The sequence below is a fragment of the Ornithorhynchus anatinus genome, chromosome 21 (genome assembly GCF_004115215.2).
Source record: "Ornithorhynchus anatinus isolate Pmale09 chromosome 21, mOrnAna1.pri.v4, whole genome shotgun sequence".
NCBI classification, from domain to species: Eukaryota; Metazoa; Chordata; class Mammalia; order Monotremata; family Ornithorhynchidae; genus Ornithorhynchus; species Ornithorhynchus anatinus.
Genome location: NC_041748.1, coordinates 24,009,810 through 24,027,354, shown reverse-complemented (window position 1 = coordinate 24,027,354; position 17,545 = coordinate 24,009,810). Strand labels below are relative to the sequence as shown.

The window sequence follows — 17,545 nt, the reverse complement described above, 5'->3', positions numbered from 1 at the left end:
CCGGGGAAGCCCCGGGGCAGCAGACCTGATACAAAAGCCTAAAAAAAGCCCCCCCGCCCCCCACCCCCGTGCCCCCCCCGACCGGGGCGGCCCGGCGACGCGCCTCCGCGGGGGACGGCCCCGGCCCCGGCGACGTCTCGACGGGCGGCTACCAGGAGCTGAAGTCGCCGAAGCCCCGGCTCGGCTTCTCCTTCTTGACGGCCCCGGGGGACGGTCCCGCCTCCTCCGCCGCGCGCTTGCTGTGACGGCCGGAGACGCCCCCGTCTCGACCCGTCCGGCCCCGGGCCCCGTCCCCCTCCCCCGCGGGCCCGCCTCCGGACGGGGGCTCGGTTGGCCACCCCTCCCTCCACCCCGGGGGCCGAACGCAGGCCCTCGGCCCGCGGGCAGGGCGGAGGGGAGGGCACGTGGGGCCGGGGCACTTACGCGGCCGCCATGTTGATGTATTTTCCCACTCCCTGCCGGTAGGTCTTGGGGCGCCGGGGCTCCGGCTTGGGCGGCTCCGCCTCCGCTCCGGTCTCCGGGGCGTCGGCTTCCCGCTGGGCCTTCGCCCTCTCCGCGGCCACCTGGGGGGCCGGAGGGACACAGTGGACCCGGGCGGGGGGAGCGGGCGGCCCCGGGCACCGCCTCTCACGCCCGGCCCCGCTCCGGGCCTCCCGCGTTTAGGGAGGGGATGAGGGGACGGATGGCCTGACCGGCCCTCCGGGCCCTCACCTGAGCGTCCGCCTCCTCGTACGGGTCCACGAACACCGTGGTCGACTCGATCCGTATGTCCTCCTGGGGAGGGGAGAGACCCCCGTCGGCGCCTGGGCCGGGGGGACCGGGGACCCGGGGGTCCGAGCGCCCAGCCCGCCCTCTCCAGGAGACCCCCGGGGGGGACCCGGCCCGCGGGACCCCGCCCCGGCCGCCGTGGCTCACCCTGGGCCGGTCCGTCTTGGGGTCGCTCTCCACGTTCTCCATGGCCGTCAGAGTGTCGAAACCACCGACCACCCTGCCGGGGATTGAGGGAGGGTCAGCGGTGGGGGGCAGGTCCCCGGCCCCGGCGGGGCGGGGCGGGCCAGGCCGGAAACCTCACAACCAGCCCCTCCGGCCAGAGAGAGCGGGGGCCGGCTGGGATCCGTTGCTCTGGAACCCGTACACGGGGACCGCGAGGGGGGAAGGGGGAGAGAGAGAGAGAGAGGGCCCCTGTTCTTAGAAGAAAATATTAAAACGCCAGCGGATCCGAGGTAGAGCATCCCGGGGGAACCGAGGCGAGGAGTCAGGGACGGAGAGGGGAGAGTCATAGACGTCGGACGGTCCACGCTGGGTCGCTGGAGGGAGTCGGGGGCGTGGGGTGGTCCGTGCTGGGTCACTGGGGGACAGTCGGGCGTGGGACGGTCAGCAGACGCTCGGTTGGGGCTCCGGGGCCAGTGGGAAGGGCCAGGCCTGGGGCAGGGGGCGGGGGCGGGGCAGGACGGGATGAAGTCCCGGGAGTTGCGTGAACAGAGCGAGAAGACACTGCGCTGGATCGGGAGGAGCGTTGACACCCCATCTGGACCCTCTGGTGGACAAAGGGCCGGTCCGGCCCGGGCCCGGCCCCGGCCCCCGTCTCCATCCGGCCTCGTCCCTTGCAGGGCCGCCCCCGGGCGGGGGCTGACACACACCCCACCCCGCCCCACAGAGGGACCGGCCGGGAAGGCGGAGGCTCCCGGCCGGAGGGGCCGTGGGGAACGGCGGAGCCGCCGGCCTCGGGATCCCGGGGAGGAGAGGCGGGGATGACGAGAGAGGCGGGGAGGGAGGGGAGGGGACTCCCCGGGAAGGGGACTCCCCGGGAAGGGGACTCCCCGGCAGGAAACTCATCCGGCCGCGTCCCAGACCCAACAGGCCCCTCGCGGGAAGGCGCCGGGCCGGGGGCCGGGGGGCCGGGACACCGGGGACTTTCCAGGGGCTGGGAGGTGGGGGCAGCTGTAGCCCGGGGATCGGAAAGGGGAGCGCCAGGGCAGGACGGCGACGGCGGCGGGGGCGGGGGGAGCCTCGTGGCCTAGTGGAAAGAGCCCGGGCCTGGGAGTCAGAGGACCTGGGTTCTGAACCCGAGTCTACCAAATGCTTGCCGTGGGACCTCGGGCGAGTCACTTCCCTTCTCTGGGCCTCGGTTTTCCCCTTCTCGCTCCTACTCGGACCGTGAGCCCGATACGGCCCTGGGGCCGTGTCCAAACTAATTCACTTGCATCTACTCCGGCGCTTAGAACGGCGTCTGACACACAGTAAGTGCTTAACAGATATGACGAAAATAAAGAAAGGGGAGGCCGCCGGGGGACCGGCCGGGGCGCTGCCTGACGCCCGTCCGGCTCCCGGTCCCTCGGGGGGCCCCCCACCCAACGCCCCGGTCCCGAAGCGGTCACGGGGGCGGCTGCCGCCCGCCGGGCCCGGGACCCGGCCCGGGCCCACCCGTCCGGACCCCACGGCGGGGGGCCGCCCGGCCAGCGCGGGGCTCTACGCGCCGCGGGGCCCCAGTATGGCGCCCTGCCCCTTTTAGGCCGCACCGCCGGGCCCGCCGACACGACGGCCCCTCCAACCCTCACGCACAGAGAGGGAGGGAGGGAGGGAAGAAGGGGGCTCGGATCACAAGGAGGAGGTGTCGGCCTCCACCGCCCACACCCCCGCCCTCCTTACCTGCCGAAGATGGTGTGTTTCCTGTCCAGGTAGGCGCAGGAGCGGAAGGTGATGAAGCTGGAGGAGACGCAGGCGGGGGCCGCTCAGGTGGGGGGAGGCCGGAGGGGGACGCTCTCCCAGCGGGCCGGGCCCCCGGAGGCCGGGCCCGTCCGGCTCGGCCACGCGGCTGCCGGCGGACCGCGAGCCCCCCGCCGCGGCAGCGGCGGGGGCCGCGGCTGCACGGGGGAAGGGGCGGTGGGGGGGAGGCGGGGGCAGGGGGAGGGGAGCGACCCTCGGGATGGGGTGGGCGGGAAGGAGAAGGGCAACGGCAGAGACGGGGCCGGGGCGGGGGGCGGGCCGGGAGGGGCCGAGGCCACTCACAATTGGGACTTGTTGCAGTTGGGCCCCGAGTTGGCCATGCTGAGCACGCCCCGCCCCGTGTGCGACAGGTTGGGCCGGAACTCGTCCCGGAACGGCTTCCCCCAGCACGACTCGCCCCCTGTCCGGGGGGGGCCGGTTGTCCGTCCGAGCGCCCCGTCTCCCGCCTGCCCCCCGCGCGCCCCCGGTCCGACTGGCCCCCCGTCCTTACGGGCGGGCCGTCCGACCGGGCGCCCTGACCCCGGGCCCCACCCCGGGCGCGTCTCGACGGCCCACCCCCGGCACAACTCCTCCCCCGGCCCCCAGGTCCCCCACCCCGTCGAGGGGCGGCATCCGGCGGGACCGTGCCGTGCCGCCCCCACAGCCCCCGACCCTCCGCGACCCCCGAGGGCCTGGCTGGCCGAGGGCGGGCGGGTCAGGGATCTCACCGGTGCCCGTGCCCGTCGGGTCGCCGCCCTGGATCTGCAGAGAAGAGGGACAGAGAAACGGACACGCTCGCGGTCCCGGCTCCCGGTTGGCGGGGGGAGATCCGGCCCGCGGCGGGGGCGGCCGAGGGGAACCCGGGGGCCGAGTGCGCTCTCGGGGCCACAGAGATCGTTTCCCCTCTTACGGTATTCGTTAAAGCGCTCGCTGTGTGTCAAACACCGTTCCGAGCGCCGGGTTGATAGGGGTTCAACAGGTTGGAGACAGTCCCTCGTCCCACACGGGCAGGGACTTCTCGCGCTCCTTTCTGCGGCACGGCACGGCGGCTCGAGGCCGGGCCTGGAAGTCGGACGGTCAGGGGTTCTAATCCGGACCCCGCCACTTGGCCGTGTGACCTCGGGCGAGTTATTTGATTTCTCTGCGCCTCAGTTGTTACCTCATCTGTAAAATGGGGATTGAAACCCTGAACCCCAGGCGCGACGGGGACTACGTCCAACCTGATTTGCTTGTATCCACCTCGGCGCTTAGTACGGTGCACGGCACGGAGTGAGCGCTTAACAAAAACCACAATTATTATTACTATTATTCTGCATCGCCCCGACTTGCTCCCTTTATTCAACCCCCGTCCCAGCTTCACGACACTTACGCACGTATCCGCGGTTTATTTATTTATATTCATGTCTGTCTCCCCGTCTCGACTATAAGCTCACTGTGAGCAGGGACCGTGTCTGTTACATTGTCCTTTCCCAAGGGCTCAGTAGAGTGCTCCGCACGCAGTAAGCGCTCAGTAAATACAACTGAATGAAGGAACGAACAAAGCAGCGGGGCTCAGTGGAAAAAGCCCGGGCTTGGGAGTCAGAGGTCATGGTTTTGAATCCCAGCTCTGCCACTTGTCAGTTGTGTGACTGTGGGCGAGTCACTTCACTTCTCTGGACCTCAGTGACCTCATCTGGAAAATGGGGATTAAGACTGTGAGCCTCACGTGTGACAATCCGATGAGCCTGTATCTACCCCAGGGCTTTAGAACGGTACTCTGCACATAGTAAGCGCTTTAACAAATACCAACATTATTACTGTTATTAAATGGGAGGGAGAACCTAAGGCAAAGCGGGGCACAAAGAAGCAAAGTGACCCGCCCAAAGTCACACAGCCAGCAATCGGCAGAGCCGGGATTAGAACCCAGGTCCTCTGACTCCGCGGCCGGTGCTCTTTCCCCTAGGCCAAGATGCCCAGCCAACGTGGGGTCTTGGGTTGGGGGGGCCGGGGTGGGCGAACAGGAGGAGGAGGAGGAGGAGGAGGGAAAGGGTAGGAGGCGGGGGCAGGCCGGGCGGGCACTCACCACGAAGTTACGGATGGACCTGTGGAAGACGGTGCCGTCGTAGTAGCACCTTTTGCACAGCTTGATGAAGTTTTCACAAGTTTTCGGGGTCTGCAAGGACACAAGGCATTGCAGGGACCCGAGAGCGCCCGGGGGCTGACCGCCGCCAACCCCCCGGCCCGTCCCCCAGCAACACAGTGTCTGTGCACGTGTCACCCAGCATGAGATCCTCCAGACCGAGGAGCCCGGGCCCCGTCTGGACTCGGGACAGCCCCCGGGCGGGCCGGGGCCGCTCGGTGAAGATCGGGGAGAGAAGGCCGGGCGGAGGGCCGGACGGATGGACCGACTGGTTAGCGATAACGACAGGAATCGACCCCTGTGGTATCTGTCAAGCTCTCACTGTGGGCCAAGCACTCTTCTAAGCACAAAGGCAGATAAACGTTGGTCATTCATGCATCCGATCATACTCACTGAGCGCTTACTCTGTGCAGAGCACTATTCTAAGCGCTTGGAAGAGTACAATCCAGCAACCAATCGAGACCGTCCCTGCCCACAACGGGCTCACAGTCTAGAAGGGGAGAATGGTATCGGTCAGGCGCTTACTATGTGCCGAGCACTGTTCTAAGCGCTGGAGTTGATACAAGGTGATCAGGTTGTCCCACGTGGGGTTCCCAGTCTTAGTCCCCATTTGCCAGAGGAGGTCACTGAGGCCCAGAGAAGTGAAGTGACTTGCCCAAAGTGGGGATTCGAACCCACCGTCTCTGACTCTCAAGCCTGTGCTCTTTCCACTGAGCCACGCTGCTTCTCATGATTGGGGGTGGGGAGCGGCCAGTCCAGGTGGGTCCAGTCGAGGACCAGGCCGGGACGGCGGCACCAGGCGGAGGCCCGTGGCCTCCGCTAGCTCCACGAGCCACCGCTGAGGGCCAGGATCTGCCTTTGGCATCTCCGCCTCAACCTGGGGCGTCTCACGCTCGGAAAGCTACCGTGGGGAGGAGCGGGGGGCGGCGGAGGCCCCCCGGGAGAAGCGCCTCCTGACGCACCCCGGCTAGCCCCCCGCCCGCCCCCCCCGTGCCCCCGGCCCGCCGGACCCCCATCCGGCCACCGGCCAGCCGGGGCAGGAGGGCGGAGGGCCTGGGCTCCGACGTGGGTCGGGGCCGGCGGCAGCCGCGGCCGCGCCGGTCGTCTCCGCGGACGCCGGCTCCATCCCACGCGGCCACGGTGACACATTCCCCCACGGCAGGTAGCTCGTCTCCTAGCAAAGCTGCGGGCTTGGGGAGCGGGAGTTGGGGGACAACGGGGAGGGGGCCGGTCAGGGCCCCCGGGTGACGCCACCCAGAGTGCGGTTTCGGCGGGCCGTGGCCCCCGGGGGCTCCGGACCCGCAGGGCCTCACCCCGGAGGGTCCGAGAGCCGCTCGCTCGTGGGAGCGGCCCGGGGCAGGGGGCCGGGCATCCTGGGCCAGGACGGACCCCAGGGCCCGGCGCGGGCGGTGGGGGGGGGGGGGGGGCGAAGCCTCCTGCCGTGGGGAGGGCCCTGGGCAGGGGCGGGGCCGAAGGGTGGGGGACGGTCCAGCTGGCACCGGCAGAAGAGCGGAGCGCATCCCGACCGGATGGCCGGGGGCCCGGCACGCCGTCGCCGAGGCCGAGGGCAAGAGCCCCCGCGGCGACGGCGTCGGAACCGTGGCTCCGGTGACCGGGCCAGGCCAGCCTGTCGGGGAGCGGAACCGGTCCGCTCTGACCGTCCGCTAGGGCACCGGTGGGCCCCGCCCCAGCCCCCGGGGACCCCTGCCCCCTGCCCCGCGCTGTGCCGAGGGGCGGCTGGGTGAAGACACCCCAAATTAACGCCAGCGGCCCCCTCCCTCCCTCCCCACGGCCCACCAGGACAGCCGGACAGGGTCGGGGAGAGCGTGTCGCCGGGACGTCCCGTCTGCCGGGGGTCAGGAGGCCCGGGGTCTAGTCCCGGCTCTGCCCCGCTGGGTCACTGAGGGCAAGGCCCTGGGCCTCTCTGGACCCCGGGGTCCCCTGCTGCTCCCTGCTCCCCCTCTCCTTTAGGCCTCGAGCCCGGAGACGCAGGGGACCCGGGACTGTCTAATTACCCTTCATCTACCTCAGTGCTCGGGTGGGCGCCTGGCGCCTGGCAGACGCTCAAGAAACATCCTCGTTATCACGGGGTAAAGGGGAACGTACCGGCCGCCCCGCAAAGCCCACCCGGCCCAGCGCGGGGGCCCCCCGCCCCGCGGTCCCCGGCCCACCATGTCGCAGTGCAGCTCCAGGTTGAGGTCCCCCTTGTTGGTGTGCAGCCGGACGTAGCCCTTCTTCTTCACGAAGCGGTAACGCACCACGTCCTCGTCGATGGCCGCTGGGCCGGGACGCGGCAGGTCAGCTCTGCCGTGCGGGGTGCCGCCGCCCCAGGTGGGGGACCGGCCACCCCCCGGGGTTTCCGCCCCCACCTCTGAGAGACCTCCCGCGTCCCCCCGGGCCCCCGTCCGGGGCTGTGAAGGGGTCCGTCTCGGGACCCGGGGGGGCCCGGGTCCGACCGGCACCTACCCGCCTGGTGGGTGGTCTCGGGCACCATGGCGGTGGAGGTGAAGGAGGCGCTCACCGTCCCGGTGGAGTAGTGAGCCTGCGAGAGTCCCACAGCCCAGGCGCGGGGGTTAGCACGGGCCCGGGGCGGGAAGGTTGGGGACAGATGTGGGCACACGCCCCCCTCCTTCCTCCCACGGGCACGTCTGCCACCGCGGTTTCGGGTTCAGACGTCTGCCCTCGCCAGGGGTCGGCCTCGGGGCCCTCGGGATCCCGGGCGGGGGCTGGGGTGTGCCCCGGACCGCAGGGAGAGGGGACGCGGGCGGGAGCGACCGTCCCGACCCGCCGGCCGCTCCGGGCCCGGGGCCCCGACTCACCGCGTTCAGCCGATCCACCTTGGTCTTCTTGGGGGGCTGCATGGTGGCGGCGAGGACGGCGTCACCCTTGAAGTCGCGGTTCAGCTCCTCCAACGTCTCCCGCGTCTCCGCGTTGGGGTTCTTCAGGTAGTACGAGGGGTCCAGCCTGGCCTGCTCCTCCTCTGCCGGGAGGTCCGTCGTCAGCGGCGGCCCGCCGCCCGGGGTCGCCGCCCGGCCACGCCCGGGGCCCTCTCCAGATCCCCGTCCGCCGTCGCCGGGCACGGCGGCTCCGGGGCTGGGGCGCGCCGGAGCCGGGCGGCGGGGCGGCCTCACCTGGGTCGACGACCTTCACGTTGTTCTTCACGTGGAAGAAGTTGGAGACGTTGAACTTCTCCAGGTTGGTGGGATCCTGTCGGGGGCGCGAGGCGGGGGGACGTGAGCGAGGAGGAGGGACACGAGGAGGGCAGGTGAGGGGCCGGGGCGGGAGGAGTGGGGGCGGGCGGCCGGACCTGGAGGGTGAGGATGTCCTGGCGGGTGAAGGGCTCGTCGGTGAGCAGGTCCCGGAAGCTCTTGGCCTTGACGTTGAGCTGCTCCACCGCCTGAGGCGGCCCGAAGGGGCAGGGTCAGCGTCCGGCCTCGCCCCTGCCGCCCCCAGCCCGGAGACGCGGGGCCGGGGCGGCAGCGGGGACGCGGGGGCCGACCGCGGGGCCGGGATCGAGGGGCCGGGCCCCCACCACACAGGCCTACACCCACCTCCCGGGCGTACACGTTCCCGGTCGTGCGCACGGCCACGATGTGAGAGTTGTCGGAGAAGACGGTGAACAGCACGGGGCAGTGGTACTTCCCTGGCAGGAGGACAATCGGGCAGCGGGGGCCGGTCAGGACGGGCTCCAGCCGCCTGTCCTCCCCGCTCGGCCGGCCGCCGCCGCGCCCCACCTCCCCGCCGCCCCCGGCCTCCGGCGGGCCTGCCGCGCCCGGCCTGGGGAGCGGGGGGGGGGGGCCGGCGTTTCCCGCCCGGGACCCCGGTGGGGGAGAGGGGGCCGCCGCGTCCAGCCCGGCACCCTGGGGACGGGGGGGGGGGGGGCCGGACCCGCGGGGAGGGAAGTGGCACCGTGCCCGGCCTGACGCTCCGGTGGGGGGCGGGGGGCGGACTCCGTGCCCAGGCTGGCACTCTGGGGAGGGCTCCAGGACAGCGGGGGAATCCCGTCCCCGCTCACCTTCATTGTTCTTGGCAAAGTTCAGCTTGATCAGAGACTTGGCATCCAGCTTCTGCGGGGGAGGGAGGAATCAGGGTTGAGCGGAGGGCTCCCGCCAGCGGGCACACCCACCCGGGGATGGCGGGGGCCGGGAGCGGCAGACAGAGCCGCCCGGGGGCGGGGAGCCGGCACGGAGGAGCGGCGGGAGCCCAGGGGGAGGTGACGCCCGGAGGCCACCGGCGGACCGTAGAAGATGCTTGCTAGTGACAGGGCACCCCAACTAAGCGCTTAACAGAGCCGGGTTCTCCTCCCGGTGCGGTCACCGGCTCGTCTCGGACGAGCCCGGCCGGGCCTCGCTTTCCTCCCGCGTAAAAGGGAGGCAACCGTCCCCGACTCTCGGGGACCCTCGAGGGACGAGGGGAAAACGAGGGGTCGGTGAGAAGGTCCCAGAGGGAGGGCTCCCCCAGAGCCTCTGGGCGCCGGTGTCGGAGGCCACGGGGGGATGGGTCGGGGGAGGAGCCGGGGGCGGGACTGGGGCCGGTCGGGGGGCGGCGAAATGGCGCAGTGGAAAGGCGGACCCCACAGTGAGCCACCGAGGCACGGGTTACCGCTGTCCGCCAACTCCCCGGCTCCCACCACCTCCTCCTCCCGGCCGCGAGGGCCCGCCGCCCACTCGGCATCCCCCGCCCCTGCTCCACCCGAGCCCCCCTCCCCGACCCCCCTCGGCCCTTCTGCCAGGTCTCCTTCCCGCCGGCCGGCTGTCGCCCGGCCCCGGGGGCGGCCGACCCCACCACGACGGCTCGTAGCTCACACGGAACTCCTTTTCCACCTCCGCCGGTCCCTCTGGGCACCTGCCACGGAGCGGTCGGGGCGCCGCCCGCTCCGGACGGGGGGTCCCCGTGGGGAATGAGAGCTCCCGGAGGGCGGGGCGAGGCCAGGCCGGGCCAGGCAGGGCCTCTTGCTCTCTCGTGCTCTCCCCAGCAGGCGCCGAGCGTAGTGCTCTGCCCACTCCGGCTCTCTGGCCGCCGTAACGGCCGGTCCGCGGGGACCCCAGCCCGAGGGCCGGCGACGCGGCTCTCCTCCTCTCGGCCCCGGCCGGCCCATCGGCTCCGCCCCTCCCGGCCGCCTCCCCCCGCCCGCCCTTCGCTCTCCCCTCTCCGGTCCCGTTCGCTCCCGTCACCGCCGCCCCCGGCCCCGGAGCGCTCACCCTCCCTTCATTCGACCGCCCCCGGCGTCCCCGACCTTCGACTCCCTCCTAGAATCCCACCTCGTCCACCGGCCTTCCCCCGTGCGCCTCGGCCCCTGGAGGCCGGGTCCGGGCGGACCGGGCGCCGGGCACTACGGACGGGAGGATGCGCCATCCGGAGTTTAGAAACGTAATAAGACCCAGCCACCGGCCACCCGAGAACATCGGCCGGCTGGGGCCAGAACTCTGTCTCCGACGGAGAAATGGGACACGGGGAGGAGGAGGAGGAGGTGGGGACTAGTTGTCCATCTGGACACCCGCCCTCACAGTTAGGGACGCACCCCCGACTCCCCCCCCCCGGTGACCTACCGCGGACCATTCAACACCCCCGATTCTCCCCTCTTCGACCCCGACTCTCCCCAGTGACCCAACGCGGACCACCCCACGCCTCTGCCTCTCCCCCGTCGCCCCGACAGGGCCCACGCAACACCTCCGGACTCTCGCCCAGCGACCCGGCCCGGACCAGCCCACCCCACCCCGGCGCTCCCCCAGTGACCCGGCACGTCCAGGCTGCACCCACCTCCCCGGTGCTGGGGTTGGTGCCGAACTTATTGATCCAGGGAACGATGTTCCTGGGAATCGCAAGAAGAGGTATCGTCGGCTAAGCTGCCCGATCCCGTACGGGCCACCGCCCCCGCCGCCGCTGTCGGGCAAGGGGCCGGGAGGGGTCCGGAGGGGCCGGGGAGGATCGGGGGAGGCCGGAGGGGCCGGGAGAAGGGGGGAGGCCGGGAAGGGCGGAGGAGGCCTCATCCAGCTGCGTCGGCGGGGGCGCCGCGGATCTTACAGCAAGTCGAAGATGGTTCCGTCGGGCGTACACACCGGGTACTCGAACGGCTGCAGGGACAGACTGGGGTGGAGACCGGCGCTTGCGGTGAGCCCCGGCGCCCGGCCGCCCCCCCCCCCGCCGGCCGCCCCCCGGGCCCGCCCGCGCACCCACCTGCAGTGGTCGAACGGTAAGCGCCGGAAGTTCGACTGCGGGAGGTCTGTGCGAGAGGAAAGCGGGAGGCCCGAGCTGGCCTCATCGGGCCGCGGGGACCAGAGAAGGTGCCCCGCGCCCTCGGCCTGGACGGGACAGGACCGTACGGGGCACGTGGGGAGTTTAGCGGAAGTCCCCTGGGGCTCCCGGGGAGCGGGACCGTGAGCTCGTCCCCAAGTGCTCGGTACAACGCAGCGCACGCAATAAATGCCCTTTAAATACCACTGATCGAATAGCCGACGGGACAGGCCGGCCGGGAGGGCCGTGACCCCCGACGCTGGCCGCTCTTCTCTCTCTGGACATTCATTCTCGGTCCCTTTGGGGGGGGCTCCTCCTCTGCCTCCCACCCCCTAACCGTTGCGGGGGAGGGGGGGTCCCTCAAGTTTCCGTTCTCGGTCCCCTTCTATTCTCCTTCTACACTCGCTCCCTTGGAGAACTCATCCGCTCCCGTGGCTTCGACTTCCACCTCTCTGCCTCTCTCCAGGCTGGCAGTTCCTCCTGCCTTCAAGACACCTCTCCTTGGCTGTCCTCCCCTCCCCTCCGACTTTACATGTCCAAAACGGAGCTCCTTATCTTCCCCTTACACCCAGTCCTCTCCCGGACCTTCCCATCTCCGTCAGACGGCCACCGCCGTCCTTCCCATCTCACGGACGCGGAACCCCGGCCTCATCTCTGACTCCTTTTCCTCATTCGACCCACACATTCGATCCGAATCCCGTCGGTCTCACCTTCACGACATCGCTCAAATCCGCCCTTCCCTCTCTATCCCGCGGTAATGAGAATCACTCGTCCCATTCCGCCTAGATGACTGCATCAGCCTCCTGGCCGACCTCCCAACCTCTTCCCACTCGAGTCCACGCTTTACTCCGCTGGCCGGATCACCTTTCTAGAGAAAAGTTCAGGACGCATCACCCCTGTCCTCGGACATCTCCAGCGGTTGCCCGTCCACCTCCCTATCAAACAAAAACTCCTCGCTCTCGGCTTTAAAGCTCTCCATCATCCGGCCCCCTCCTACCTAATGATAATAATGATGTTGGCATTTGTTAAGCGCTTGCTATGCGCAGAGCACTGTCCTAAGCGCTGGGGGAGATACAGGGGAATCAGGTGGTCCCACGTGCGGCTCACGGTCTTCATCCCCATTTTACAGATGAGGGAACTGAAGCACCGAGAAGTGAAGTGACTCGCCCACCGTCACGCAGCTGACGAGTGGCGGAGTCGGCATTCGAACCCGTGACCTCCGACTCCCGAGCCCGGGCTCTTTCCACTGAGCCACGCCGCTTCTCGCTAAGCCACGCTACCTCCCCTCCCTCGTCTCCTTCTCCATCGCAGCCGCACACTCGGCTCCTCTGGCGCCGCTCACCTTCTCGCCGGGCCTCCATCTCCCCTGTGTCGCCGCTGACCCTGGGCCACGTCCTCTCTCGGTCCCGGATCGCCCTCCCTCCTCACAGCCGCCAAAAAATGACTCTCCCGCCCCGTTCGAAACCTCACTGAGGGCCCACCTCCTCCAAGAGGCCTTCCCGGCTTAAGCCCCATTTTTCCTCATCTCCCACTCCCTTCGGCCTCGGCCGCGCTCGCTCCCTTTGCCCTCCCCTCACCCCACGGCGCTTAACGTATAAATCTGTAATTCCATTTATTTACGTCGACGTCTCTTTGCCATCACGGTTAGCGTGTAAATCTAATTCTATTTATTTACATCGACGTCTCTTTGCCACAGCAATTAGCGTGTAAATCTGTAATTCTATTTATTTACATCGACGTCGCTTTGCCAAGCAATTAGCGTGCAAACTTGTACTTCTATTTATTTACGTTGACGTCTCTTTGCTCATATCGACGTCTGCCTCCCTCCCTCTAGACCGTGAGCTCGCTGTGGGCAGGGACGGTCACTCTTTATCGTTGGATTGTACTTTCCTGAAAGCTTACTCCAGGGCTCTGCATTCATTCGTTCATTCAATAGTATTTATTGAGCGCTTCCTATGTGCAGAGCACTGTACTAAGCGCTTGGGATGAACAAGTCGGCAACAGATACAGTTCCTGCCCTTTGACGGGCTTAAGTGCTCAATAAATATAAGGGTAAACGAAAGAATGAAAAGCATCGTGGCTCAGTGGAAAGAGCCCGGGCTCGGGAGTCGGAGGTTGTGAGTTCGAATCTCACCTTCGCTGCGTGTCAGCTGGGTGACTTTGAGCAAGTCACTTCACTGGGCCTCAGTTGCCTCGTCTGGCCAATGGGGATGAAGACTGTGAGCCCCACACGGGACGACCTGATGCGCTCGTATCTCCCCCGGCGCTTAGAACAGTGCTGGGCACATAGTCGGCGCTCGAAAAATAGCATCATGATTAAAAGAGGACGCCCCGCACACACCTCCCGGGGGAGGAAAGGAGGGGGAGGAAAGGAGGGGGAGGAAAGGAGCCCCTTACCTGCCTTCTTGCCCCCGTAGAAATGCGTGTACTCTGCACAGGTGATGTACCTGCAAGGGGAGGGGCCGGGGACGTTACGGACGTCGGGGAGGTAAATGTGGCTATTTATTAAGCGCTTACTCGGTGCAGAGCACTGCTCTAAGCGCCGGGGCGGGGCTCGGTGGAAGAAGCCCGGGCTGGGGAGCCGGAGGTCATGGGTTCGAATCCCACCTCTGCCACCTGTGGGACCGTGGGCAAGTAATAATGTTGGTACCTGTTAAGCGCTTACTATGTGCCGAGCACTGTTCTAAGCGCTGGGGGAGACGCGGGGGAATCAGGTGGGCCCCCGTGGGGCTCCCAGTCTTCATCCCCCTTTTCCAGATGAGGGAACTGAGGCCCAGAGAAGTGAGGCGACTCGCCCACGGTCACCCAGCTGCCGAGGGGCAGAGCCGGGATTCGAACCCATGACCTCTGACTCCCAAGCCCGGGCTCTTGCCACGGAGCCACGCGGCTTCTCACGCCACCTCTCTGGGCCTCAGTGACCTCGTCTGCAAAACGGGGATGAGGCCGGTGAAGCCTCACGGGGGACCGACCACCTGATGACCCTCGAACGACCCCAGCGCTCAGAACGGCGCTCCGCACACAGTAATAGTGTTATAATTATTCTGTAATAATACGGTGGGCCATTGTTAAGCGCTTACTACTACGTGCAGAGCGCTGTCGAATGAATGATTATCCTGCAGGGTCATCAGGGGGGTTCCCCCCCGTGGGGCTCCCAGGCTTCATCCCCATTTGACAGATGAGGTGACTGAGGCCCGGAGAAGGGACTCGCCCCCCCCAGTCCCACAGCGGGCCAGGGGCGGGATTCGAACCCACGCCCTGTGAGTCCGGAGGGCGGGGCCCCGAGGGTCCCCGCTCCCCGCTCACATCTTGTCCTTCTGGTGCTGCCGTTTCCCCATGACGGCGGTCGGGGAGGAGAGGAGAAGGGAAGCGAAGGGGGAGAAGAGAAGGGCAGGCCGGCTTCGGGTCCGGCGTCAGGCAGGAAGCGGAAGTCGGGCCCACTTCCGGTCCCGGGGTGCGCCGCCCTTTCGCGTCCCCCCGCCCCCCCGGCGCCCGCGCCCCGCCTCCTCCGTTCCGCCCCTCGCGGCCGTTCCGGGGCAGGGGACAGCCCAGACGAAGCCCACGGCGGCCCCGCCCGCCTCGATGAATAATAATAATAATAATGTTGGTATTTGTTAAGCGCTCACTAGGTGCCGAGCACTGTTCTAAGCGCTGAGGTACACACAGGGGAATCAGGTGGTCCCCCGTGGGGCTCCCGGTCTTCATCCCCATTTTACAGATGAGGGCACTGAGGCACCGAGAAGTGAAGTGGCTTGCCCACGGTCACCCGGCCGACAAGTGGCAGAGCTGGGATTCGAACTCGTGAGCCCTGACTCCAAAGCCCACGCTCTTTCCACTGAGCCACGCTAATAATAATAATGTTGGTATTTGTTAAGCGCTCACTAGGTGCCGAGCACTGTTCTAAGCGCCGGGGTCGACCCAGGGGAATCAGGTGGTCCCACGTGGGGCTCCCAGTCTGCATCCCCATTTTACAGATGAGGGAACTGAGGCACCGAGAAGTGAAGTGACTTGCCCAAAGTCACACAGCTGACGAGGGGCCGAGCCGGGATTCGAACCCGTAACCTCTGACTCCAAAGCCCATGCTCTTTCCACTGAGCCACTCTACTTCTTTATTAACACCCTTGCTATTTGTTAAGCGCTCGCTCTGTGCAGAGCACAGGTCTGAGCGCCGGGGGAGATACGGGGGTCATCGGGTGGGCCCCCGGGAGGCTCCCCGTCTTCATCCCCCTTTGACAGATGAGGGAACTGAGGCACAGAGAAGGGAAGTGACTGGCCCCAAGCCACACAGATGACAAGAGGCGGAGCCGGGATTATTAAGAAGAAGAATAACGTCGGTGCTCGTTAAGCGTTTACTCTGTGCAGAGCACTGTTCTGAGCGCTGGGGGAGAGACGGGGTCATCAGGTTGTCCCAGGCGAGGCTCCCAGTCTTCATCCCCATTTTCCAGATGAGGTCGCTGAGGCCCAGAGAAGTGAAGTGACTCGTCCCCAGTCACACAGCTGACAAGTGGCGGAGGCGGGATTTGAACCCGTGGCCTCTGACTCCAAAGGCCGGGCTCTTTCCACGGAGCCCCGCTGCTTCTTTTCCTCATTTATTATAATACTACTAAGGATGGCCGGTGCTCTGGCTACCGGGCCAGGCTGCTTCTAAGCGATCCCCCTCCGCCCCCCCAACCCAAAGGATGTGGGTGGGTGCTGCAGGACCACTTCACTCCCTCATCCACTCTTTCCATCGTATGGTCATGGGTTCGAATCCCGCCTCTGCCCCGTCAGCTGTGTGACCGTGGGCCAGTCACTTCACTTCTCTGGGCCTCAGCGACCGCATCTGGAAAATGGGGAGTAACCGCGAGCCTCCCGTGGGACCACCTGATGACCCTGGATCTCCCCCGGCGCTTAGAACGGTGCTCGGCCCATAGTAAGCGCTTAACAAATACCAACGTTATCATTATTATTGTTTGTGGAGCGCTTACGACGGACCAAACACCGTACTAACCGCCGGGGCGCGGGGGTGGGCAATACCAGGTGATGAGGTTGTCCCCCGTGGGGCTCCCAGCCTTCATCCCCTTTTTCCAGAGGTCACTGAGGCCCAGAGAGGTGAAGTGACTCGCCCAAAGTCACCCAGCTGACAAGAGGCAGAGCCGGGATTAATAACAACAAAAATAATGTTGGTATCTGTTAATCGCTTACTATGGGCAGAGCACTGTTCTGAGCGCTGGGGGAGATACGGGGTCATCAGATTGTCCCACATGGGGCTCACAGTTTTTAATTCCCATTTTTGCAGATGAGGGAAGCGAGGCCCAAAGAAGTAATAATAATAATAATGTTGGTATTTGTTAAGCGCTTACTATGTGCCGAGCACTGTTCTAAGCGCTGGGGTCGACATAGGGGAATCAGGTTGTCCCACGTGGGGCTCACAGTCTTAATCCCCATTTTACAGATGAGGGAACTGAGGCACGGAGAAGTTAAGTGACTTGCCCACAGTCACCCAGCCGACAAGTGGCAGAGCTGGGATTCGAACTCATGAGCCCTGACTCCAAAGCCCGTGCTCTTTCCACTGAGCCACGTTGCTTCTCCCGGTCTTAATCCCCATTTTACAGATGAGAGAACCGAGGCACCGAGAAGTGAAGTGAGTCGCCCACAGTCACCCAGCTGACGAGCGGCGGGGGCGGGATTAGAACCCATGACCTCTGACTCCCCAGCCTGTGCTCTTTCCACTGCGCCACGCTTTTTCTCATTCACTCGATAGTATCTGTTGAGCGCTTACTCTGTGCGGAGCACTGGACTAAGCGCTTGGAACGGACCGTTGGGCAACAGATAGAGACCGCCCCTGCCCAGTGATGGGCTCACGGTGGAGTCAGAGGTCATGGGTTCGAATCCCTGCGCGGCCACTCGTCAGCTGGGTGACTTTGGGCGAGTCACTTCACTTCTCGGTGCCTCGGTTCCCTCATCTGTAAAATGGGGATTAAGACCGGGAGCCCCACGTGGGACAACCCGATTCCCCCGTGTCTACCCGGCGCTTAGAACGGTGCTTGGCACGTAGTAAGCGCTTAACAAATACCAACATTATTATTACTTTTTAAATGTTTCTCATTTATACCGATGTCCGTCTCCCCCCCCGCCCCCATCCCGGCCCTCCGCCCAGATTGTGAGCTCCTGGTGGGCAGGGATCACCTCCCTTTAGTGCCGGATTGGGCTTTCCCAGCGCTTAGTACAGTCCTCCGCACACAGTTAAGTGCTGAGTAAATAACCATGGTATATGTTAATCACTTCTTCTGTGCCCAGCACTGTTAAATACGACTGAATGAATGAAAAGAAGACCCCCCCCCCCGCCCACACACACACACCTCCCATCCCCCGAGGAGGGAGGGGAGCGTAGTAGAAGGCTGTGCACACCATAAACGCTCAATAAATACCAAGGGATGAATCGCTGAGCGCATCCCGCCGTCGGCCACCGGCCCACGTCCCAGCTCTGGCCTGGAACGCCCTCCCTCC

At 66.5% G+C, this 17,545-nt stretch overlaps 1 protein-coding gene across 1 annotated transcript; it reads right to left on the bottom strand.

Moving 5' to 3' along the window:
• Window positions 1-83: 83 nt before the first annotated feature.
• PPIL2 (peptidylprolyl isomerase like 2) lies at window positions 84-14,481 on the bottom strand. The gene is made up of 20 exons (XM_029049457.2): window positions 14,363-14,481; window positions 13,457-13,506; window positions 11,003-11,048; window positions 10,850-10,912; window positions 10,586-10,637; window positions 8,841-8,892; window positions 8,377-8,468; window positions 8,133-8,222; window positions 7,957-8,032; window positions 7,645-7,805; window positions 7,292-7,367; window positions 6,997-7,103; window positions 4,769-4,858; window positions 3,435-3,468; window positions 3,010-3,127; window positions 2,650-2,706; window positions 916-988; window positions 712-774; window positions 424-563; window positions 84-239 (listed from the first exon to the last, which is right to left on the bottom strand). Exons 1-20 carry the CDS (start codon window positions 14,392-14,394, stop codon window positions 149-151), a joined length of 1,563 nt encoding a protein of 520 aa, XP_028905290.1. The 5' UTR covers window positions 14,395-14,481; the 3' UTR covers window positions 84-148.
• Between the last annotated feature and the right edge of the window lie 3,064 nt (window positions 14,482-17,545).